Raw genomic sequence first — 25608 nt, 5'->3', positions numbered from 1 at the left:
GGCAGCGGATTTTAACTGCCCACAGACCAGGAGATTCACAGGCGGAGAAGCTCCACGGGTTCCCAGCTCCACTGGTTGGACCAGAGCAGCCGCTCGGCCTGCACCGGGGGCGGGGAGCAGCGGCTCCTTGAGCAAAGTGAACGAGACTGTGTCCCTTCTGGGCCAGCAAGGGGAGCTGTGGCAAGGAGGCAAGCCAAGAGATTACCGGGCAAAGAGGGCCCCTCTGGAAACACGGCTGAACCCGGGATGGTCCAGCTCTGTGGGGGAGGAGCGTCCTCCATCGGGAAACGCCCTGCAGTTCCCGGGGCAATTTTCCGTAACCAAGACAACCCGCCACTACAGAGACTCCATCACTACAGGGGCGGGCCAGCATAGCGGAAGCAGTTCTAACTACACCCACAGGACTGCAGGGAAGCTCACACGGAAGCTGGGCGGAGCCCAAAACAGCTCAGCGAAGCCTCTGCAGGCTGAGTGTGACTAGACTGCCACCTTGTGGGCAGGGAAAACGGTAGCAACACAGTTGAAAAGCATAAAGCGCTAACCCCCTGGGCCAGAACACCTGGGGAGAAGAAAAGGGGGTTTATGAGTTCAGTTGCTGCAGACTTAAAATTACCAAAATCAGAAAGACAGCAACTACAAAGTCAATAGGCGGATAAATCCACAAAGATGGGAAGAAACCAGCGCAAAAAGGATGAAAACACCCAAAACCAGAACACCTCTCCCCCTACAAGGCAGCATAACTCCTCACCAGCACGGGAACAAGACTGGACGGAGAATGAGTGTGATGAAATGACAGAATCAGCTTTCAGAAAATGGATAATAAGAAACTTCCGTGAGCTAAAAGAACATGTTCTAACCCAATGCAAAGAAACTAAGAACCTTGAAAAAAGACTTGATGAAATGCTAACAAGAATGGACAACTTAGAGAGGAATATGAGCGAATTGATGGAGCTGAAAAACACAACACGAGAACTTCGCGAAGCATGCACAAGTTTCAACAGCAGAATTGACCAAGCAGAAGAAAGGATATCAGAAGTCGAAGATCAACTCAATGAAATAAAACGAGAAGGGAAGATTAGAGAAAACAAGGTAAAAAGGAATGAACAGAGTCAACAAGAAATACGTGACTACGTGAAAAGACCTAATCTACGTTTGATAGGTGTACCTGAATGTGATGAAGAGAATGCATCCAAGCTGGAAAATACTCTTCAGGATATTATCCAGGAAAACTTCCCCAACCTAGCAAGGCAGGCCAATATTCAACTCCAGGAAATACAGAGAACACCACAAAGATATTCCTCAAAAAGAGCAACCCCAAGGCACATAATCATCAGATTCACCAGGGTTGAAATGAAGGAGAAAATACTAAGGGCAGCCAGAGAGAAAGGTCGGGTTACCCACAAAGGGAAACCCATCAGACTCACAGCAGATCTCTCAGCAGAAACCCTACAGGCCAGAAGAGAGTGGGGGCCGATATTCAACATCCTTAAAGAAAAGAACTTTCAACCCAGAATTTCATATCCAGCCAAACTAAGCTTCATAAGTGAAGGAAAAATAAAATCCTTTGTGAACAAGCAAGTACTCACAGATTTCATCACCACCAGACCAGCTTTACAAGAGCTCCTGAAGGAGACACTACACATAGAAAAAAACAACCAGCACCAGCCACTCCAAAAACGCACGAAATGGTAAAGAGCAGCAACACAATGAAGAATCTGCATCAACCAATGGGCAAAACAGCCAGCTAGCATCAAAATGACAGGATCAAACTCACACATAACAATATTAACCCTAAATGTAAATGGACTAAATGCCCCAATCAAAAGACACAGACTGGCAAATTGGATAAAAAGCCAAAACCCATCAGTGTGCTGTATCCAGGAAACCCACCTCACATGCAAGGATACACAAAGGCTCAAAATAAAGGGATGGAGGAAGATTTACCAAGCAAATGGAGAGCAAAAAAAAGCAGGAGTTGCAATTCTCATCTCTGATAAAATAGACTTTAAAGCAACAAAGATCAAAAGAGACAAAGAAGGACATTACATAATGGTAAAAGGATCAATGCAACAAGAAGAGCTAACGATCCTAAATATATATGCACCTAATACAGGAGCACCCAGATACATAAGGCAAATTCTTAAAGACTTGAAAAGAGACTTAGACTCCCACACATTAATAGTGGGAGACTTCTACACACCATTGTCAATATTAGACAGATCAACGAGACAGAAAATTAATAAGGATATCCAGGACTTGAACTCAGACCTGGAACAAGCAAACCTAACAGACATTTACAGAAATCTCCAGCCCAAATCCACAGAATATACATTCTTCTCAGCACCACATCACACCTACTCTAAAATTGACCACATAATTGGAAGTAAATCACTCCTCAGCAAATGCAAAAGAATGGAAACCATAAGAAACAGTCTCTCAGACCACAGTGCAATCAAGTTAGAACTCAGAATTCAGAAGCCAACCCAGAATCGCACAGCCTCATGGAAATTGAACAACTTTCTCCTGAATGTTGACTGGATAAACACTGAAATGAAGGCAGAAATAAAGATGTTCTTCGAAACCAACAAGAATGAAGACACCACATACCAGAATCTCTGGGACACATTTAAAGCAGTCTCTAGTGGAAAATATATAGCAATAAGTGCCCACATGAGAAGAAAGGAGAGAACTAAAATTGACACCCTATCATCAAAATTGAAAGAGCTAGAGGAGCAAGATCAAAAAAACTCAAAACCTAGCAGAAGACAAGAAATAACTAAGATCAAAGCAGAATTGAAGGAGATAGAGACACGAAAAACCCTACAAAAAATCAATAAATCCAGGAGCTGGTTTTTTGAAAAGATCAACAAAATAGACAGACCACTAGCCAGATTAATAAAAAAGAAAAGAGAGAATAACCAAATAGATGCAATAAAAAATGATAAAGGGGATATCACCACAGATGCCACAGAAATTCAAACCATCATCAGAGATTATTACAAACAACTCTATGCACATAAATTAGAAAACCTGGAAGAAATGGATAAATTCCTGGACAGTAGCCTCCTCCCATGCCTAAACCAGGAAGAAGTCGAAACCCTGAATAGACCAATAACAAGGTCTGAAGTCGAGGCAGCAATTAAGAGCCTACCACCCAAAAAAAGCCCAGGCCCAGATAGTTTCACAGCCGAATTCTACCAGACATACAAAGAGGAACTGGTACCATTCCTACTGAAACTATTCCAAATAATCCAAAAAGAGGGAATCCTTCCCAAATCATTTTATGAGACCAACATCATCCTAACACCAAAACCCAGCAGAGACTCAACAAGAGAAGAAAACTACAGGCCAATATCCATGATGAACATAGATGCAAAAATCTTCAATAAAATACTGGCAAGCCGATTACAACAACACATCAAAAAGCTTATCCACCATGATCAAGTAGGATTCATCCCGGGGATGCAAGGCTGGTTCAATATACGCAAGTCTATAAATGTAATTCACCACATAAACAGAACCAAAGACAAAAACCACATGATTATCTCAATAGATGCAGAGAAGGCCTTCGACAAAATTCAACAGCCCTTTATGCTAAAAACTCTCAATAAACTAGGTATCGACGGAACGTATCTCAAAATAATAAAAGCTATTTATGACAAACCGACAGCCAATATCATACTGAATGGGCAAAAACTGGAAGCATTCCCTTTGAAATCTGGCACTAGACAAGGATGCCCTCTCTCACCACTCCTATTCAATATAGTACTGGAAGTTCTAGCCAGAGCAATCAGGCAAGAAAAAGAAATAAAGGGTATTCGATTAGGAAAGGAGGAAGTCAAATTGTCTCTATTTGCAGACGACATGATTGTATATCTAGAAGACCCTATCACCTCAGCCCAAAATCTCCTGAAACTGATAAGCAACTTCAGCAAAGTCTCAGGATACAAAATCAATGTGCAAAAATCACAAGCATTCCTATACACCAATAACAGACTTAAAGAGAGCCAAATCAAGAACGAACTGCCATTCACAATTGCTACAAAGAGAATAAAATACCTAGGAATACAACTAACAAGGAACGTAAAGGACCTCTTCAAGGAGAACTACAAATCACTGCTCAACGAAATAAGAGAGGATACAAACAGATGGAGAAACATTCCATGTTCATGGTTAGGAAGAATTAATATCGTGAAAATGGCCATACTGCCCAAAGTAATTTACAGATTCAATGCTATCCCCATCAAGCTACCAATGACCTTCCTCACAGAACTGGAAAAAACCACCTTAAACTTCATAGCCAAGTCAATTCTAAGCAAAAAGAACAAAGCGGGAGGCATCACACTACCGGACATCAAACTCTACTACAAGGCTACAGTAATCAAAACAGCATGGTACTGGTACCAAAACAGAGATATAGACCAATGGAACAGAACAGAGGCATCGGAGGTGACACAACATATCTACAACCACCTGATCTTTGACAAACCTGAAAAAAACAATCAATGGGGAAAGGATTCCCTGTTCAATAAGTGGTGTTGGGAAAACTGGCTAGCCATATGCAGAAAGCAGAAACTAGACCCCTTCCTGACACCTTACACTAAAATTGACTCCAGATGGATTAAAGACTTAAACATAAGACGTAACACCATAAAAACACTAGAAGGAAACCTAGGCAAAACCATTCAGGACATAGGCGTAGGCAAGGACTTTATGACCAAAACACCAAAAGCATTGGCAACAAAAGCCAAAATAGACAAATGGGACCTAATCAAACTCCACAGCTTCTGCACGGCAGAAGAAACAGTCAATAGAGTGAATCGGCAACCAACAGAATGGGAAAAAATCTTTGCAGCCTACCCGTCTGACAAAGGGCTGATATCCAGAATTTACAATGAGCTAAAAAAGATTTACAAGAAAAAAACAAACAAGCCCATTCAAAAATGGGCGAAGGATATGAACAGATGCTTTACAAAAGAAGACATACATGAGGCCAACAAACATATGAAAAAATGCTCATCATCACTGGTCATTAGAGAAATGCAAATCAAAACTACATTGAGATACCATCTCACACCAGTTAGAATGGCGATCATTAAAAAATCTGGAGAAAACAGATGCTGGAGAGGATGTGGAGAAATAGGAACACTTTTACACTGTTGGTGGGAGTGTAAATTAGTTCAACCACTGTGGAAAACAGTGTGGCGATTCCTCAAGGACCTAGAAATAGAAATTCCATTTGACCCAGCAATCCCATTACTGGGCATATATCCAAAGGATTATAAATCGTTCTACTATAAGGACACATGCACATGAATGTTCATTGCAGCACAGTTTACAATAGCAAAGACCTGGAACCAGCCCAAATGCCCATCGATGATAGACTGGACAGGAAAAATGTGGCACATATACACCATGGAATATTATGCAGCCATTAAAAACGAGGAGTTCACATCCTTCGTAGGGACATGGATGAACCTGGAAAACATCATTCTCAGCAAACTGACACAAGAACACAAAATCAAACACCACATGTTCTCACTCATAGGCGGGTGTTGAACAAGGAGAACACATGGACACAGGGAGGGGAGCACTATACACGGGGGTCTGTTGGGGGGAGGGGGGATAGCGGGTGGGTGGGGAGTTGGGGAGGGATAGCATGGGGAGAAATGCCAGATATAGGTGAAGGGGAGGGAGGCAGCAAACCATACTGCCACGTATGCACCTATGCAACAACCTTGCATGTTTTTCACATGTACCCCAAAACCTAAAATGCAATAAAAAAAATAAAAAATAATAATAAAAAAAAGAATCTTTAAAGTATGGTGTTTAAGATATGTAAATAGCACTTAACTCAACATATAACTGGATTCTGGACTGGATTTCTACTAAACCTCACCTGGACATTCACGTGCCAATGACGACAATGTTAGCAAAAACAGTCACTTATTGTGCATTTACTATGTACCATGCACTTAATACATAATGAACTCTTAACGTCAATATAGGGAAATTAAGAGTTGAAGAAACGAACATCCATCTTCTATACCATGTCATAATTCTGAAAGAGTTTACATTAATGATTCTTTTTCTGTGATTTATAGAAAGTTAATGACAATAAGAGCATTTACTTGGTACAGCTGATCTTCGAACAACAAGGGGGTTGGGATGCTGACTCTCCACACAGTTGAAAATCTGTGTACAACTTTTGACTCACTAAAATCCTAACTACTAATGGCCTGTGGTTGACCAGAAGCCTTACCAATAACACAAACTGTAGATTAGTATACACTTTTTGTTATATGTATTATATACTGTAACCTTATAATAAAACAAGCTGTAGAAAAAACTATTATTAAGAAAATTATAAGGAAGAGAATATATATTTACTATTCATTTAGTGGAAATGGATCATCATAAAGATCTTTATCTTTGTCTTCACATTGAGTAAATGAAGGAAGACAGGTTGGTTTTGCTGTCACGGGTGGCAGAGGTAGAAGAAGTGAATGAGGTTGAATGGGAGGCATAAGAAGCAGGTACACTCAATGTAACCTTTATTTTTAAAAAACTGTGTACAAGTTGACCCACACAGTTCAAACCTGTGTTGTTCAAGAGTCAACTCTACATACTACTGTGGGATTACCACTGTTTTGAGTGCTTTAAGTAGGTTATTTTACTTGAGCCTTTGCAGTAATCCCATAAGGCAAGTACTTTTATCATCAACCATTTACAGAAGAGTAATCTAAAGCTAAAAGTTAACTACTAACACTTAATGGTACAGTCCTGATTCAAATCCAAAAAGTTCAATTCCGGAAGCCACATCAACAACAAATAATATATTATTTATAATGTAGTGAGAAGTGATTATTTAGAAAATCTGAAAAATACAGAAAAGTATGAAGGAAAAATCTGAATTGTTCATACTTACAGCACCCCAAAAAATCTACTGTTAAGAGTTAAAATCCCATTCATAACTTCTTTAAGTGAAGAAATAGAAAAAGAACTAACTACAAACATAGGCTTTTCATAACATTCTTTAAAGTATTTCATCCACCTAAATCAAATGATAAAATTCAAGGAGAATAAAAGAAATTAATAAAAGGATTCAACACTGTGATGGTTAATATTAGGTGTCAACTTGATTGGATTGAAGGATACCTAGATAGCTGGTAAAGTATTGTTTCTGGGTGTGTCTGTGAGGGTGCTGCCAGAGGGGATTGACATTTGAATCACTGGAATGGGAGAGGAAGACCCATCCTCAATGTGAGTGGGCACCATCCAACTGGATGCCAGCATGGCTAGAACAAAGCAGGCAAAAGAAGGTGAAATAACCTTGCTTGCTGAGTCTTCTGGCTTTTATCTTTCTCCCATGCTGATTGCTTCCTTCCGTTCCTCCTGCCCTTAAACATCGGACTTCAGGTTCTTCAGCCTTTGGACTCTTGGATTTACACCAGTGGTTTGCCAGGGGACTCTTGGGCCTATGGCCACAGACTGAAGGCTGCACTGTTGGCTTCCCTGTTTTTGAGGCTTTGGGACTGGAATTGAGCCACTACCGGCTTTTTTCCTCCCCAGCTTGCAGAGATCCTATTGTGGGACTTTGCCTTGTGATTGTGTGAGCCAATTCTCCCTAATAAACTCTCTTTTATATACACATATATTCTATTAGTTCAGTCCCCCTGGAGAACACTGACTAATACAAATGGAAAGTCATTGATGTGTCTTTGGAAGCAGGAGGAAGACACTGAAATATCTCAAGAAAGAAGAAATGGAAATACAACTAAAGCAGTAAATGATGTTGGCCGTAATGTTAGTGCAGACTTCTAGAAGTAAAAGGAAGTGATATTACTTAAGTTAATATTATTAAGTCACATGGCTATGATTTCAACCTAGGAAGAACTTTGAGATCAACCATTTTTCTATGTGATGGAATGTCTGTATCAGTGTTTCTATCAGTGCATTAGCAAAGAATCAATCTTGGGATGAGGCCAGGGTCTCTCAAGTTGACGTATAACCTCAGAAACTAGAGGAAAAAAAATGACTGCCTTACTAGTTAAGTGATTTTTAACCTGGAAAAATTTAAAGTAACAGAAATTATAATGTGAACCTATAATTTAACATTTTCATGTTCAGCTTAGAAATAATCTGTATAGTTGATATTTAAAAACTTAAGCCTTTAAAAAATGTGGTATCATAAGAATACTTAACAGGCCAGACTTTTATAAATCTAAATTTCAATGTATACCTGAACATCCAATTGGAATGGGATTTTTTTTTTTTTTGAGACAGAGTCTCACCCTCTCACCCAGGATGGAGTGCAACGGCACAATCTTGCCTTCTGGGTTCCAGCGATTCACCTGCCTCAGCCTCCTGAGTAGCTGGGATTACAGGCTTGTGCCACCATACCTGGCTAATTTTTTTTATCTTTAGTAGAGACGGGCCGCGTGTGGTGGCTCATGCCTGTAATCCCAGCACTTTGGGAGGCCAAGGTGGGCAGATCATCTGAGGTCAGAGTTTGAGACCAGCCTGATCAACATGGAGAAACCCTGTCTCTACTAAAAATACAAAATTAGCTAGGTGTGGTGGCACATGCCTGTAATCCTGGCTACCTGGGAGGCTGAGGCAGGAGAATCAGTTGAATCCAGGAGGTGGAGGTTGCAGTGAGCCGAGATCACGCCATTGCACTCCAGCCTGGCCAATAAAAGAAAAACTCCATCTCAAAAAGAAAAAAAGTAAAGATGGGGTTTTACCATATTGGTCAGGCTTGTCTCGAACTCCTAACCTCACGATCCGCCCTTTTTAAGCTGAAAGATGAAGGAAAATTTGCCTACATTGATTAATGTATTAGAATATTTAAGATAATGTAATAGTCATGATAATATGTGAACTTTTAAAAATTATCAGATATTTAAGAATTTGAGAAAGTTTGCCAAAATATGAGCATAAAAATAAAATATATCAAATGTATAAATTCAGTTTAAAATAAAGGCACTCCTTGTGTTTTATGATACCATGTTAACAGATCTCAGCAACGACTGAACCATGCAAAGTGATAACATGGTTCCTACAAACATGAGTTACCATTACCATGGCATTCTGCAAAGCCTGTACTAGAAGAAATTTAATTATGTTTCAGTCCCTCCATTTAAGTGACTTAATTTGATTTGTATGTTGAATTTAGAAGTCTGAAAAAGAACCGGCTTTCTGAACTTGTAAGGTTAATAAGTCAAGTATTAATTCTAAAAATGAAAGTAACATCTGAATAATTTATTTCTGTGTACAAAACTACTCATGAGAACATTTTTTAAAGCTTATATTGACATAAAGTGTCAAAGCTATCTTTAAACTACCGAGCAAAAGCTGATTTTTACAATGGTATTTGGCCTTGAAATACATTCTTCTACCTATAGTTGAGTATGGTACAATTGATATTTTGAGGAGTGACTTAAAATGAATACAAATATTACAAAAGAGGTGGCTGGCAAGATGGCTGAAAATGAACAGCTCTGGTCTGCAGCTCCCAGCAAGATCTATGCAGAAGGCAGGTGACTTCTGCATTTCCAACTGAGGAACACGGCTCATCTCACTGGGACTGGTTAGACAGTGGATGCAGCCCAGGGAGGGTGAGCAGAAGCAGGGTGGGGCATCCGTTCACCAGGGACGTGTAAGGGGTTAGGGAACTCCCTACCCTAGCCAAGGTAATCCCTGAGGGACTCTGCCAGGAGGAACGGTGCACTCCGGCCCAGATACTAAGCTTTTCCCACGGTCTTTGCAACCTGCAGACCACGGAATTCCCTTGGGTGCCTACACCACCAGGGCTGTGAATTTCAACTCCCGCAGCTAGCTCAGTGTCTGCCCAAACTGGGAGGCTGTTTGGGCGGACATGAAGTTAGCTGTGGGAGTGTTTTTTCATACCCCAGTGAAGCCTAGAACACCAGCGAGACAGAACCATTCACTCCCTGGGAAAAGGGGCTGAAGCCAGGGAGCCAAGTGGTCTAGCTCAGAGGAACAAATTTAGAAAATATTCTTCAGGATATCATCCAGGAGGACTTCTCCAGCTGGCAAGAAACACCAACATTCCAATTCAGGAAATACAGAGAACACCACAAAGATACTACTCGAGAAGAGCAACCCCACATAATCGTCAGATTCACTGAGGTTGAAATGAATGAAAAAATATTAAGAGCAGCCAGAGAGAAGGGTCAGGTTACTCAGAAAGGGAAGTCCATCAGACTAACAGCGGAGCTCTCTGCAGAAACCCTACAAGCCAGAAGAGAGAGGGGGCCAATATTCAACATTCTTAAATAAAAGAATTTTCAACCCAGAATTTCATATCCAGCCAAACTAAGCTTCCTGAGCAAAGGAGAAATAAAATCCTTTACAGACAAGTAAATGCTGAGAAATTCTGTCACCACCAGGCCTGCCTTACAAGAGAACCTGAAGGAAGCACTAAACATGGAAAGGAAAAACTAGTACCAGCCACTGCAAAAACATACCAAATTGTAACGACCATCAACATTATGAAGAAACTACATCAACTAATGAACAAAATAAACAGCTAGCATCCTAAAGACAAGATCAAATTCACACATAGATTCACACAAGATCAATTTCATATAATTCAGGAACTGGTTTCTCGAAAATGTAAATGGGCTAAATGTCCCAATTAAAAGACACAAACTGGCAAATTGGATAAAGAGTCAAGACCCATTGGTGTGCTGTATTCAGGAGATCCATCTCATGTGCAAAGACATGTATAGGCTCAAAATAATGGGATGGAGGAATATTTACCAAGCAAACGGAAAGCAAAAAAAAAAAAAAAAGTAGGGCTTGCAATCCTAGTCTCTGATAAAACAAGACTTTAAAACAACACAGATCAAAAAAGGCAAAGAAGGGCATAATATAACGATAAAGGGATCAACGGAACAAGAAGAGCTAACTACGCTAAATATATATGCATCCAATACAGGAGCACCTAGATTCATAAAGCAAGTTCTTAGAGATCTACAAAGAGACTTAGACACCCACACAATAATAGTGGGAGACTTTAACACCACACTGTCAATATTAGACAGATCAATGAGACAGAAATTTAACAAAGATATTCAGGACTTGAACTCAGTTCTGAATCAAATGGATCTAATAGACATCTAGAGAACCCTCCACCCCAAATTAACAGAATATACATTCTTCTCAGCACCATACTGCACTTATTCTAAAATTGACCACATAATTGGAAGTAAAACACTCCTCAGCAAATGCAAAAGCACAGAAATTATGACAGTCTCTCAGACCACAGTGCCATCAAATTAGAATTCAGGATTAAGAAATTTACTCAAAACCGCACAACTACATGGAAACTGAACAACCTGCTCCTGAATGACTACTGGGTAAATAATAAAATTAAGGCAGAAATAAGATCTTTGAAACCAATGAGAACAAAGACAACGTACAAGAATCTATGCGACACAGCTAACGCAGTGTTTAGAGGTAAATTTATAGCCCTAAATCCCCACAGAAGACAGTGAGAAAGATCTAAAATCAACACCCTAACATCACAATTAAAAGAACTAGAGAAGCAAGAGCAAACCAATTCAAAACCTAGCAGAAGACAAGAAATAACTAAGATCAGAGCAGAACTGAAGGAGACAGAAACACGCACACACACAAAAACTCTTCAACAAAATCAATGAATCTGGGAGCTGGTTTTTTGAAAAGCTTAACAAAATAGACCACTAGCCAGACTAATAAAGAAGAAAAAGGGGAAGAATCAAATAGACACAATCAAAAATGATAACGGGGATATCACCACTGATCCCACAGAAATACAAACTACCATCAGAGAATATTACAAACACCTCTATGCAAAAAACTAGAAAATCTAAAAGAAATGGACAAATTCCTGGACACATACACCCTCCCAAGTCTAAACCAGGAAGAAGTCGAATCCCTGAATAGATAAATAACAAGTTCTGAAATTGAGGCAGTAATTAATAGCCTACCAACCAAAAAAACCCCAGGGCCAGAAAGATTAACAGTCAAATTCTACGAGAGATACAGAGAAGAGCTAGTTCCATTTCTTCTGAAACCATTCCAAATAACAGAAAAAGAGAGACTCCTCCTTAACTCATTTTTTGAGGCCAGCATCATCCTGATACCAAAACCTCACAGAGACACAACAAAAAAAGAAAAGAAAATTTCAGGCCAATATCCCTGATGAACATCGATGGAAAAAAATCTTCAATAAAGTACTGGCAAACAAAATCCAGCAGCACATCAAAAAGCTTATCCACCACGATCAAGTCGGCTTCATCCCTGGGATGCAAGGCTGGTTTAATATATGCAAATCAATAAACGTAATCCATCACATAAATAGAACCAATGACAAAAACCACATGATTATCTCAATAGCTGCAGAAAAGACCTCTGATAAAATTCAACACTCCTTCATACTAAAAACACTCAATAAGCTAGGTACTGATGGAACGTATCTCAAAATAATCAGAGCTATTTATGACCAACCCACAGTCAATATCATATGGAATGAACAAAAGCTGGAAGCATTCCCTTTGAAATTGGCACCAGACATGGATGCCCTCTCTCATCATTCCTATTCAACGTAGTATCAGAAGTTCTGGTGCAATCAGGCAAAAGAAAGAAATAAAGTGTATTTAAATAGGAAGAGAGGAAGTCAAATTGTCTCCGTTTGCAGATGACATAATTGTATATTTAGAAAACCCCATTGTTGCCTGTAATCCCAGCACTTTGGGAGGCTGAGGCAGGTGAATTATGAGGTCAGGAGTTTGAGACCACCCTGTCCAACAAGGTGAAACCCTCTCTACTGAAAATACAAAAATTAGCTGGGTGTGGCGGTGTGTGCCAGTAGTCCCAGCTATTCAGGAGGCTGAGGCAGGAGAATTGCTTGAACTTGGGAGGCAGAGGTTGCAGTGAGCTGAGATCGTGCCACTGCACCCCAGACTGGGGGACAGAAAAAAAAAAGAAAAGAAAAGAAAAGAAAACCCTAGTCTCAGCTCAAAATCTCCTTAAGCTGATGAGCAACTTCAGCAAATTCTCAGGATACAAAATCAATGTCCAAAAATCACAAGCATTCCTATACACCAATAACAGATAAACAGCCAAATCATGAGTGAACTCCCATTCACAACTGCTACAAAGAGAATAAAATACTTAGGAATACAACTTACAAGGGATGTGAAGGGCCTCTTCAAAGAGAACTACAAACCACTGCTCAAAGAAATAGGAGAGGACACAAACAAATGGAAAAATATTCCATGCTCATGGCTGGAAGAATCAATATCATGAAAATGGCCATACTGTCCAAAATAATTTACCAATTCAATGCTATCTTCACAAAATTAGAAATGACTTTCTTCACAAAATTAGAAAAACTACTTTAAACTTCATATGGAACCAAAAAAGAGCCTGTATAGTCAAGACAATCTTAAGTAAAATGAACAAAGCTGGAGGCATCACGCTACCTGACTTTACACTACAAGGCTACAGTATTCAAAACAGCATGGTACTGTTACCAAAACAGATATATACACCAATAGAACAGAACAGAGGCCTCAGAAATAATGCCACACACCTACAACCATCTGATCTTTGACAAATCTGACAAAAACAAGCAATGGGGAAATGATTCCCTATTTAATAAATGGTGTTGGGAAAACTGGCTAGCCAAATGCAGAAAACTGAAACTGGACTCCTTCCTTACACCTTATACAAAAATTAACTCAAGATGGATTAAAGACTCAAACATAAGACCTAAAACCATAAAAACTCTAAAGGAAAACCTAGGCAATACCATTCAGGACATAGGAATGGGCAAAGACGTCATGACTAAAACACCAAAAGCAATGGCAACAAAAGCCAAAATTGACAAACAGGATCTAATTAAACTAAAAAGCTTCTGCATAGCAAAAGAAACTATCATCAGAGTGAACAGGCAACCAACAGAATGGGAAAAAATTTTTGCAATCTATCCATCTGAAAAAGGGCTACCAGAATCTACAAGGAACTTAAACAAATTTACAAGAAAAAACAACCCCATCAAAAAGTGGGCGAAGGATATGAACAGACACTTCTCAAAAGAAGACATTTACGCAGTCAACAAACATATGAAATAAAGTCCATCATCACTGGTCATTAGAGAAATGCAAATCAAAACAAAATGAGATACCATAGCATGCCAGTTAGAATGGCAATCATTAAAAAGTCAGGAAACGAGAGATGCTGGAGAGAATGTGGAGAAATATGAACACTTTTACACTGTTAGTGGGAGTGTAAATTAGTTTAACCATTATGAAAGACAGTGTGGAGATTCCTCAAGGATCTACAACCAGAAATACCATTTGACCCAGCAATCCCATTACAGGGTATATACCCAAAGGATTATAAATCATTCTACTATAAAGACGTACGCACACATATGTTCACAATAGCAAAGACTTGGAACCACTCCAAATGTCCATCAATGAGAGACTGGATAAAATGTGACACGTATGCACCATGGAATACTATGCAGCCATAAGAAAAGATGAGTTCACGTCCTTTGCAGGAACATAGATGAAGCTGGAAACCATTCTTAGCAAGTTAACACAGGAACAGAAAATCAAACACCATATAATCTCATTCATAAGTGGGATCTGAACAATGAGAACACATGAACACAGGGAGGGGAACATCACACACCGGGGCCTGTCATAGGGTGGGGGCTAGGGGAGGGAGAGCATTAGGAGAAATACCTAATGTAGATGATGGGTTGATGGGTGCAGCAAATTACCATGGCATATGTATATCAATGTAACAAACCTGCATGTTCTGCACATGTATCCCAAAACTTACAGTATTAAAAAAAATTTTTTATATATATGTGTATATATTTGTGTATGTATGTATGTACATATATATATATATATATATCTCAAAGCTTTTCCTCACAGGAGACTTTTAACTAATAAATATTGAAGGTATGATAGAAAAAAAACACCATTTGGTAAATACCACCAATATTAATAATTCTTTCAGGCAAGAATGATCAATAGATATTAAGATTAATGAACAAATATATAATTAGAAAAAGTGTATTTACATAGTTTCAAATATTTCCCATAAAATACTAGCACAAATGGGAAAATGAAACTTTATGGTGCATAAACCTGGACTCCATCTTACCCAAGTGATCAGCACAAATGTCACGACTAATGGAACAAAGGGATATCATATACCTCTTTATATGATGCACTATGGTCATAACATCATTTCTGTGGTATTCTTGCCAAAAATGCATAATCTAAATCATTAAGAAGTATCAAACAAACCCAAATAGGAGAATATCAAAATAATTGGCTAGTACTCATCAAAAGGATCAGGATATGAAAGACATGAATGAAAGACAAAGGTAAAGAACTGTTACACAGTAAAGGAGATTAAGGGGGCATGAAAACTAAATGGAATGTGTGAATTATATCTGGAATGAGAAAAAGAACATTAATGGGACAACTGGCAAACTGTAAACAAGGCCTACAGATTATGTAATAGTGTATCAACGTTAATTTCGAGTTAATAACTGTACTGTAATTAATGTTAAATTTGAGGAGTCTCTCCACCATGTCCAATTCCTTCCTGAAAACCAACCATTTCTATATTAGGACATGATGAATTTACCTTAAATCATGGAAAAAGACCAACATAAGCTGAGTTTTTCTTTTAAACCTACACTGAAGGGAAGAAAATAATTTTTTAAGTTACTTACAGCTCCAAAATTCTGACTTTACACACTTGAGTTCTAAATTACTTACTTCACTACTGTGAAGTAACTAAGAAAAGGGTGTCTACTATGGTCTAGGCCACTTGCAGGTTGTTTATATAAATTAGCTCTAATTCTTACAGGAATGCTGGTGAGATAAGTATGAATATCAGCACTTACAAAAAGAAAAACAAAAAACAAAAAACTGGGGACAGATGAGGCTAAGTAATTGCCTAAAGTTATATAACTGTTAGGTGACAGAACCAAGATTCAAATCCATACTACCTGACTCTAACACTCTAAACTCTAAACTTGACACCATGATGCCTCCTAAAAGGATTGCTAAGACATCAGTGAAATATGTAAATTAGAAAAACAGGTATCATCAAATTAATACCAGGATTTAACATAAATAAATAGCAATGTAAATAACTAAGAATTATATTTGCAATTGCTCGAAATTAGACTTCTCGAGCATGAAAGTAACACAGGAAAATAATTTTAGAAATCCTGCACGACTCTAACAATCTAAAGCAATTGTTAAAAAAAAAATTTGGTATTGCCCAAAAATATATGAGAAAAAAATCTTATTAAAAACAGAAAGTTTTGAATAACCTGGTAACACAGTATAATGTAGGAGGCAGAATTTTCTTAAAATGATCCTGGGCATTCACTTGAGGGCCTGGAAAAAAAACTCGCTAGGCCAGGGATCCCTCTTGCTCCGGCAGGAGGAACTGCACCAGAAACTCATCTTCCTTTAGGACCAGGAGTTAGTTCATCTCCAACAAGAGAGTTGAAAATTTCCATAATTCCCAAGTTCTGGACAGTTGGTTTTTCCAGGCAATTTTAAAAAACAGGTGGTACCCAAACCTACAAAGCCCAAGGCTTACACAGTATATCTGTCACCCCTACCAACAAGTGTGCTTTCAAGCCTACGATCATGATAAAAGAGAAGAATAATTGGGTGGGCTTTCATCAGCACATCACCGTATGTTCAATTGATCAGCAGCAGCTACCTCACTTTAATTTGCTATGTGATACTGGGAAGATCAGGGACTTTTCTTCACTTAAGTATTCTTGGCCTATAAATTTCCCCAATGAAGACTATTTCTTATCACATAAATGTGTCATACAAAATTCATTCTAAGCCATCAAACAACACACAGGAAAAAAGACTGGCAAATGTTTCTAACAATGAGAAAGTCAGAAAGATTTAAAAAAATACTTACTTATTTAATTCAGTTTGTGGAGTAACAAAATAAAATTTTATATGCCTTTCTTACAAATATATGCCTTAATGATAGTGTTAGCTAAAAATCACTGACATGTTAATCATTTAGTCATGGGTTTCACATGAAATTTTTTTTTAATGCTCATATCTACTCTGTCAGTTGGCATAATCATTATCCCTATTTTGCAGATGAGGAAAATTAGGGTCAACGAGGTTAAATAACTTGTCCAAAATTACATAGCTAGAATATGGCACAGCCTGAATGGTTTTAACCCCTGCAAGATAATAGATGGCTTTAATTCACAAATTTTTCTAACAACCTCATTTCTGTAGGCAACATATTGAAACAAGCACACTTTAAAATAAAAAAATTAAGTTCTATAAAGAATAAATAACTTCCTGAATATCATACTATATTAGCATTAGTAGCCACAAATAAAATAATTCCACAAACGCTAGTCTAACAGTACTGTAATAATAAGAAATGTTATATATGGAGTTCCAGTTTAAATACAGATTCTAACATCATAGTCAGAATGTATCTTTCTAAACCTAAAGAAAATTTAGCTCTTAGTTCTCAATTTTGTTGTTTTTTTAACTAGCTACAACTGAGTAAGACTGATGCTCTGATCACTGTTACATGTGGTACAGAAAACAATAACAGAAATTTGGAATTATACAGTGAATTTATATGCCTCCATTATCAGCTTGGCGTAACAAACTAATTAAGGACAATATGACTGCTTATAAATAACTCAACCCAACATTAATATTTAATAAACTTCTATTCTCATCCTGTAAATATTTTAACACTTCCACTGACAATACGCTACAACAGAAAGGACTCCTTAAAAAACTAGCTATTAACTCTAGCATATATGGCATATATGTCACTTAATATCACACTAAAATGGTATATTCAAGAACAAAAAATGTCCACCCCTTTTTTCCAAACTTACAAGGAATTTTTAGAAAGAAACAAAAGAAAACATAAAACTGATAATTCATCTGGGTAGCTAGTGTAAATTCTGTGGAATACTGATGTAAATTCAGTACTGGTGGAATATTGGTGTAAATTCCATACTGAATTTACTAATAATGTCTTCTCCCAGATTTTATACAAGATACAAAGTCATATTTGGAACAACATATGCATACCTTAGAGACACTAACTCTCTGCATTAAAATATATGCTTCCAGTTATCATATGAATGTTATCATTTTAATATCTAAAATATCAAAATTATAAGCATATGTTTAATAATAACATGTTGAGTTTTCTTGATCTGTTCTCTAAAAAATATGCAAGACCAAGAGGTTTTGATGTAAACTCTCTTGGTTTATAATTTTTCACTTTTACTTTTGACATTAAAATTGCCTTTCTCAAAACTAGAGGATGAACAAATTAAGAAAATCAGTTATCTCTGAACAGCTATTTGATGAAACAGAAGCAGAAACAATAAGCTACTCACTTCCACCTTTGTTTATTCAATCAATGTGTTTAAAATGACTAACTCACATATGCTCAGTACACTTCCTCTTCAGTATTTAACGAACTGTGGTAATGGAAGGGGAAAGATCACAACCACAGAACTTCTAACATGTTCCTGGTAGTAACAGACATAGTACCTGTAAGGTAAATTACAGAACTCTTCTTTTTTGTGACATAATACATCACCATGTGGTAACTCAGGGGTATTGTAAAAACAGCTCTAGCCTACTTTAGTTAACAGAAAATGACAAAGTCCTCCTGAAATCCTCTCTTCTGTATCTTATCTAATACCAAAACAAATGATCAATGTGTAAAGCATGGTTAAAAAATTTTGCAAAACACAAAAGATTGTTTGCACTTTGTCATGAGTACATGACAGAATTTATTTCAGATATGATATACTAATAGCATGTTTGTTCTCTGAAAACTCCCTATCTAATTTCCTTTGGAGATAGAACTATTTTCTCATAAGATCAACCATAGCATCAAAATAATAATCAATGGTGATAACTTAATCTCAGGACACAAGTGTAAAATACTTCTGATTTACTTCTAGGAAAAGACACATTTGTTTTGGTCTTTCTTAATTGCAGTATTTCTCTTCAATAAGAGACTAAATCTGAAATGGTACACTTTCTCCTGTTTTTCTTCCTATAATTCTAGCGGCTAGGCTCAGGTAAATAAAAACAGTGTTTTGGAACATAGTGTGCATGTGTACACTCTCCTCAGTCATAGGTAACTGAGAGAGAAATAGAAAGCACATTTCTTTATTAACGTTTTTTCTGTAAAAATATAATGCTCCCTTGACATAATGATAAAATGAATTAACTACTCCCCTAGATGGGATAAACTAAGAAACGTAGTAATAAACGGAGTTACAAGGCAATGCAATATATAGTCCTGATCAACCCTTAAATGTTATCAAAAGTAAAATTTGGTCTCTTTTTCTTTACTAGAAAAGCCTTGAGAAAATAAAACAAAACTTAGCAGTGATTCTCAAGTAGGCCCCAAGAGGAAAGTGAACATATACCCAAGGGATCTTGGGGTACCTTTACCTTAGGCTCAAAATTTCTTTCAAGTCTCCACTTAGGGCTTTAAATATTATGAAAAATTTGTATTCTACCTTATAATATACACATATTTACTTTCATTTCCTCACTGCCACCAATTTTCAAAACAAAGAAAAAGCATATACCAGGAATATATGCCATGATTACTTCGTGGTCTCATGTAACTCTGATACTTAGCTCCTCCCAAAAACCCAGTTTATGAATTACAGATTTAAGAGTAATGTGGCAAATGAATAGCTCCATTTATCATTGATCTCCTTTTTTATTTTATTAACAGAGTCTCACTCTGTTACTGGGCTGGAGTGCAGTGGCACAATCTTGGCTTATTACAAGCCATCCTCCCTGGCTCCCGCCTCAGCCTCCAGAGTGGCTGGGACTACAGATGCATGACAGCAAGCCTGGCTAATTTTTGTAGAGATGGGGTTTTGCCATATTGCTCAGGCTGGTCTCAAACTCCTGGGCTCAAGTGATCTGCTCAGCCTCCAGAGTGGCTGGGACTACAGATGCATGACAGCATGCCTGGCTAATTTTTGTAGAGATGGGGTTTTGCCATATTGCGCAGGCTGGTCTCAAACTCCTGGGCTCAAGAGATCTGCCCAGCTCAGCCTCCCAAAGTGCTAGGATTACAGGTATGAACTACAACTGGCCACAGTGCTTTTATTTTTAAAGGCTTAGCCACAGTGCTAAGAATTTATTACCCAAGTTGTCTGCTGGGGTTAATTTCTTGTCTATTCTCTAACACCAACTAGAGCTCAAACCATGCCTCCTTCTTGCTAATTTCAAAAACCAATTTTCTCTGTGCACTGGGAAGCAAGGTGCTAGAAGTGCTAGAGGTTTTAGGAGAGAGGAGACTGTATGAATAGTCATCTAGAAGTATGGGAGAGTAAATGGACCAGGGAAATAGCAAATGCTTCTTGGGTAGCCTAAAGGACTTGCTGAGCTAAGGAATCATAAATTTAAAGTGAGACTGGTAAATATGGTTACTTTTTTTTTCTCTAGGTATATTCAGATGTATGGGTATGGGCAAGGAGTTAAGTGCATACAAGGCTATATCACCATCATGACTAACTATAAAATTTAAGTTGGATGAGGAAAGTAAGACATCGGTAAAATCAGGGGCAGTATAAAAATTATAGATTTTTAAAGCTGAGGGTTCCAATGGGCCTAAAAGACTTCAAAACTGTGAAATTGAGATTATGGAGAGGTTACGGTTTAGACAAAGACAAGATCTAGAAACGGTTACAGAGTGAGATGGAGTGGAGGGCAAAATTTATTGGAAGAGAGGAGTTTCAGATTTGAAGACACCAGGATATTGGAAGAATTATACATGTGAACAATGAAATCACCAAAAATTACAAAAAAAAAGCAGTACTGGAATGAAAGCCAGTGAACCAAGAACCAAAATCTATTAGGAGACAATTCTCCAGGGATCTTGTGTTTCTGTACATATTGTGAGCAGAGGCATTGACTGTCTTTGTTCTGGGCTATATTTTTAACCATGCTAGTGTATCAAACAGCCCTGGAAAACAGAGTGTCTTCCTCCACAGCAAAGGATAGGTTTCTTTACACTCTTAGAAGAGACAGTCTCTTCCTCCCAAACAAGGGCAGACATGTTTAGTACCCATTATAAAAGATTCCAGTTCCCTAAGCTTGGGATTCCTCATCTATCATTTAATCCACTGTGTATGCAGGTATCATCTGGCCTTCTTCATATCACCCCTTGGGAATTAGAGAATTAGTGTAAGCAAATGCTGTCACTCTAGCTAATGTTTTTTGCTGTTAGTAATAAGATCCTTTGTCTCTGGCCCAAAAGTCTCCTGTCTTCTGCCAACATCCATGAAACTATGGCAGGTTAACTTCTTAGCTTGCAAGTAGAGAAAATCTCAGACCCTTCACAATTCTAAACAAAATCTCCAATGAATGTGAAATGGAAATGTGTGATGACTATAACTAAATGGATAGAAGGTGGTATAGTCTGGTAACATGAGAGAAAATTTAGAGGTGTTTGAGAAGAGAGAATGGTCTGGAAAATGCAACATGAGGCTAAGAGTACACCTCCAGGATCAAAGGTATAATTAAGCAAGAGAAAATGGCCTCTACTTGAAAGGGTTGCAGGTAGTATCATCAGGGAAGCAAGATTTAATTTAGAACAAAACGTGAAGTAACATTAACAGAAGAGGCTGAAGATAAAAAGACATCTGCTGATGACTGACCTTGAGTTCCAGGAACATTACGAAAGATTTTCAGGAGACAGGGAGAGGTAGGTTTTAGGGTTAGTTTTGGATAAATGTATTAAGAGACCTGAGTCTTCAGCTCTTTGCTGTAACTTACATGAATAAGATAAAAAGTAATGATGAAATTAGTTATGATAGTTTTAATCAGATCAAATGTTTGCTTGTTTCTACATCCTTTGCTCCCCTTTTACCCACCCAACTTCTATTAGGAAATGTTTTATTTCTTACTAACATCATTTCAGAAAATTTAGAACATATAAGTTTTTAAAAATTTAAATGCCAAACTGTTATTTAAGATAATAAGAAGCAAGTGTTAACTTACTTGAATTAGATCTAAAATGCCAAGTTCACTTTCTGAAGAATCCACACAGAAGACAAAATATAACGTTGCATAATGTCTATAAATCAGTTTGTTGTCGGATCCTCCAATTAATCTAAATGACAAAAAAGTGCAATGTTATTGGAAACAAAATGCAAAACATTTTCATTAGCTTGAGCAAACTGACAATTTGTTTAAAAACCACTTGTCAAACGAAAGGTGACATTCAATGGCATAGCATTTAAGTGAACTTATTCAGAGACTAGGTAAATTAAGATGGTTGTTTTCTTCAGAAATGTCAAGTAAAAGAAGCCAGTGCTTAATTTCAGTTCATTCATTCATTAATTTATTCTCTGAGTAACTGCTATGTGCCAGGCACTGGTAGTGGAGAAGGAGCAACAAACAAACACTTCAGAACATTATCAGATAGTGGCAAGTGTTACATAGAGAATCAAAATACAATGATGATATATTGATGGGTTCCCTACTTCAGGCTGAATATTAAGCAAGAGTGACATTTAAGCTGCGATCTAATGATAAAGAGTTGACTTGGAAAAAATTTACGGAAGAGCATTTCAAGCTAAGGTAGTAAGTAATTAAAAGGGATTTCATCAAGAACAAAGTATGTATGCTCAGGGAAGAGAAAAAAGGCCAGTAGATAAGAAAAGATTAGTAAATGATGAAGTTAAAGAAGTAGGCAGGTATTAGATCATGGCCATATTTAAGTGCTTACTAGATTTAACTCCATACGTCACAGTTAAGTTACACAGCTTAAGACTGATTATCAACTAGAAAAAAAAGAGGAATGACATTTCTTAAGTTTTAGACAGATTTGCCATCAAGATCTCTTCCAAAATTACATTGTTTTGAAATATAAATTCAGGAAAACTGAGCTAAGATACTAAATTCTTTCATGAAATACTTTTATTTATGATTGGGATTTCAGTATTCTAAAAATAATAATTTAGGAATCATTCCAAATATATTTTTCTAAATATAGTTTAATTATTTAATAGTTAAATTTATAATAATGAATTCACCTTCTTAAAAGACCCCTAAACACTTACATAATTTACAATCAAGGCTATATGTAACCAAAAGTAAATAAACACCCATTCCAACAGAATACAGGAAAACAGCATCTATTTCTCTTTTTTTTGAGATAGAGTTTCACTCTGTCACCCAGGCTGGAATGCAGTGGCACTATCTGAGCTCACTGCAGCCTCTGCCTCCTGGCTTCAGGCGATTCTCCTGCCTCAGCCACCAAAGTAGCTGGAATTACAGGGGTGCACCACAACACCTGGCTAATTTTTGTATTTTTATTTCACCATGTTGCCCAGGCATGTCTCAAACTCCTGAGCTCAGGAGATCTGAACACCTAGGCCTCCCAAAGTGCTAGGATCACAGATGTGAGTCACTGAGCCTAGCCAGCATCTATTTCTTACTCAGTAAAAGTAATACTAAACTTATAAGTTCTGCAGAGAAAACTTCTCAAAGTATATACTACTTCTGTCTCCTCTAATAGCAAAAGGAGAAATGATCTTTGACAAGAATAAAAAATTCCTACTATGCTAAATACTCTTCTAGAGAAGATATTTAATTTTAAAATACCTACACACAATTTAAAGATTCTGAGTGTATTTATAGACTATGACTGCAACTGTTCCCTGAAAGAGGCAAAAAGAACACAAATAGGAGGCTTCACTTCATTCTGAATCAGCGATTTAGTGATTATATCTTAAACTTTCGCTTTACTTTAAAAGGAGAGCAAACTTCTGAAGAATCTAAGTTTCAGAAAGGCCATTAATGCTATTAAAAGCAGGCAAAAATATTAATGTGGCAAGTACATATTTTGCCTTTAAAAATACAATTTTATCTTTAATCTATAATACTAATAAAAATTCCTATACAGAATGTAATATATCATATAAAACCATAGGTTTGAGAAATAACTCATTTTATGGAGGAGAAAACTGAGGCCCAAGTATTTAAGTGACCTGTCCAAGGAAATAAGCTTGTTATTGACAAAACTAGGATAAAACTAGGTGTCCAGCCTAGAAAGCAATATTTGCTTTCTACTTTTTGTAAGGTTAGAAAAGAACAATCACAATTTCAAGCCACAATTTCTAATTCAAACCCTAGTTAGATTAATCAGGTTCTTACATCTACATGCAGTACACTGTGCTGGGTGGTAAGTTTCCTAGGAGATAAGAAATTAAGAGGCCAGGATGAGAGGAAGTGACAGTAATGTTCAAGACAACTAAAGTTAAATAAGTTCAAGTAAAATACAAAAACAGAAGCAGGTATACTTGTCTCAATTATTAAATTAGAAGCCTTGAGTTAACAGCAAAATTTGTAAGTATGTATTGCACATTTAAGGACAGCAAGATATAACCTTTTAGGAAACCCAAGTAAGTGTTCCACATAATAAAAAGTAACTTGTGACCATGGATTTCCTGTTATCCAGACTATTTCTCATCCATCATACACACTAAAATAAAGAAAAGTCTAGGTTTCTCCGGCTGATTTATGTTTCAGAACAAACTGTTTTCATGGAAGTTATTAGTTTAAAAGTATTTAATTATAATGTTTGACAAGCTAATTATAAGTAACTCCTATTCATTTTAAAAATAGAAAAACTGATTAGCTGAATTAGGTACATTTGAAAAACAGACTTCAGTCTTATAATAGTAAAATAAAGAATGTAATCTAATTTTTATGAACATTCACACAAAGGAATACTCTGTAGTTGTTAAAAAGAATAAACTTGCCCTAGATGTGTTTATATGCAAAGATTTTGAAAATAGTAAGTGAAAACCAGCAACATGCAAATAAGCATACAGTGTGATCTCATAAATAAAAATTTTAAGGCTGTATGTTAGTCAACACATATAACATACTTTATATGTTAGTCAATACAAACAATTTTCTAGAAGGATACACAAGAAATTGGGTAGAAGGACTAAGGTTGAGAGATTGTTATTCTACATTTTATACTTCCCTGTAATGTTTGAATTTTTACCATATATATGACCTTTTATATAAAATGCCCTTCTAAAATTTTTAAGAGGAAAAAAGATTACATATCTTCAAAAAATAATTATTTAAGTTAGATTTATACTTGACATAGGTGGTAATTAATTCACCTAATCCAATTAATCAAAATTAGGAAACTTTTACCATAAACTGGTTAAACAGTATATATTTTAATCATATATTCAAAACTTAGAAACATCTATGAAATGCTTTACTTACAATCCTCCTTCTAGGAAATTACAAACATTTTCATCTCTCTTAGACACCAAATGGAAAGTCTCCCTGATGATTTGCTGTTGTGTATCTTCACTCTGAGGAAGAACAATTCATATATATTAGGATTGAGTATATAGGTTTAATAGCATTTCAAGAATTTTTAAAATCAAAGGTAGTAATATCTGTCTGGGAAATCCATCTAAGAGAGGGGTCTCTGGAGAAGTGACTTAAATTACACCTT

General features: G+C 37.1%; 1 protein-coding gene across 7 annotated transcripts in view; it reads right to left on the bottom strand.

Moving 5' to 3' along the window:
* The window catches only part of AP3S1 (adaptor related protein complex 3 subunit sigma 1), an 88605-nt gene that overhangs the window by 40192 nt on the left and 22805 nt on the right, over positions 1–25608 (bottom strand). For all 7 annotated transcript variants that reach the window (XR_001106893.2, XM_012448858.3, XM_064366208.1 and 4 more), the window contains exons 2-3: positions 25371–25462; positions 22119–22230 (exon numbers count right to left, since the gene is read on the bottom strand). Coding sequence is in view for 6 of the 7 variants with exons in the window: in XM_012448858.3 (XP_012304281.3) it covers positions 22119–22230; positions 25371–25462 (204 nt within the window). In the remaining variant the exon portion in view is untranslated. The remainder of the gene's footprint in view (positions 1–22118; positions 22231–25370; positions 25463–25608) is intronic.

The sequence above is a fragment of the Aotus nancymaae genome, unplaced genomic scaffold (assembly GCF_030222135.1).
Source record: "Aotus nancymaae isolate 86718 unplaced genomic scaffold, 86718_ANA_hifiasm-v0.15.2.pri h1tg000064l_0, whole genome shotgun sequence".
Taxonomy (NCBI): domain Eukaryota; kingdom Metazoa; phylum Chordata; class Mammalia; order Primates; family Aotidae; genus Aotus; species Aotus nancymaae.
Note: the sequence above shows the minus strand (reverse complement) of the source record. Positions and strands in the feature narration are given on the sequence as shown.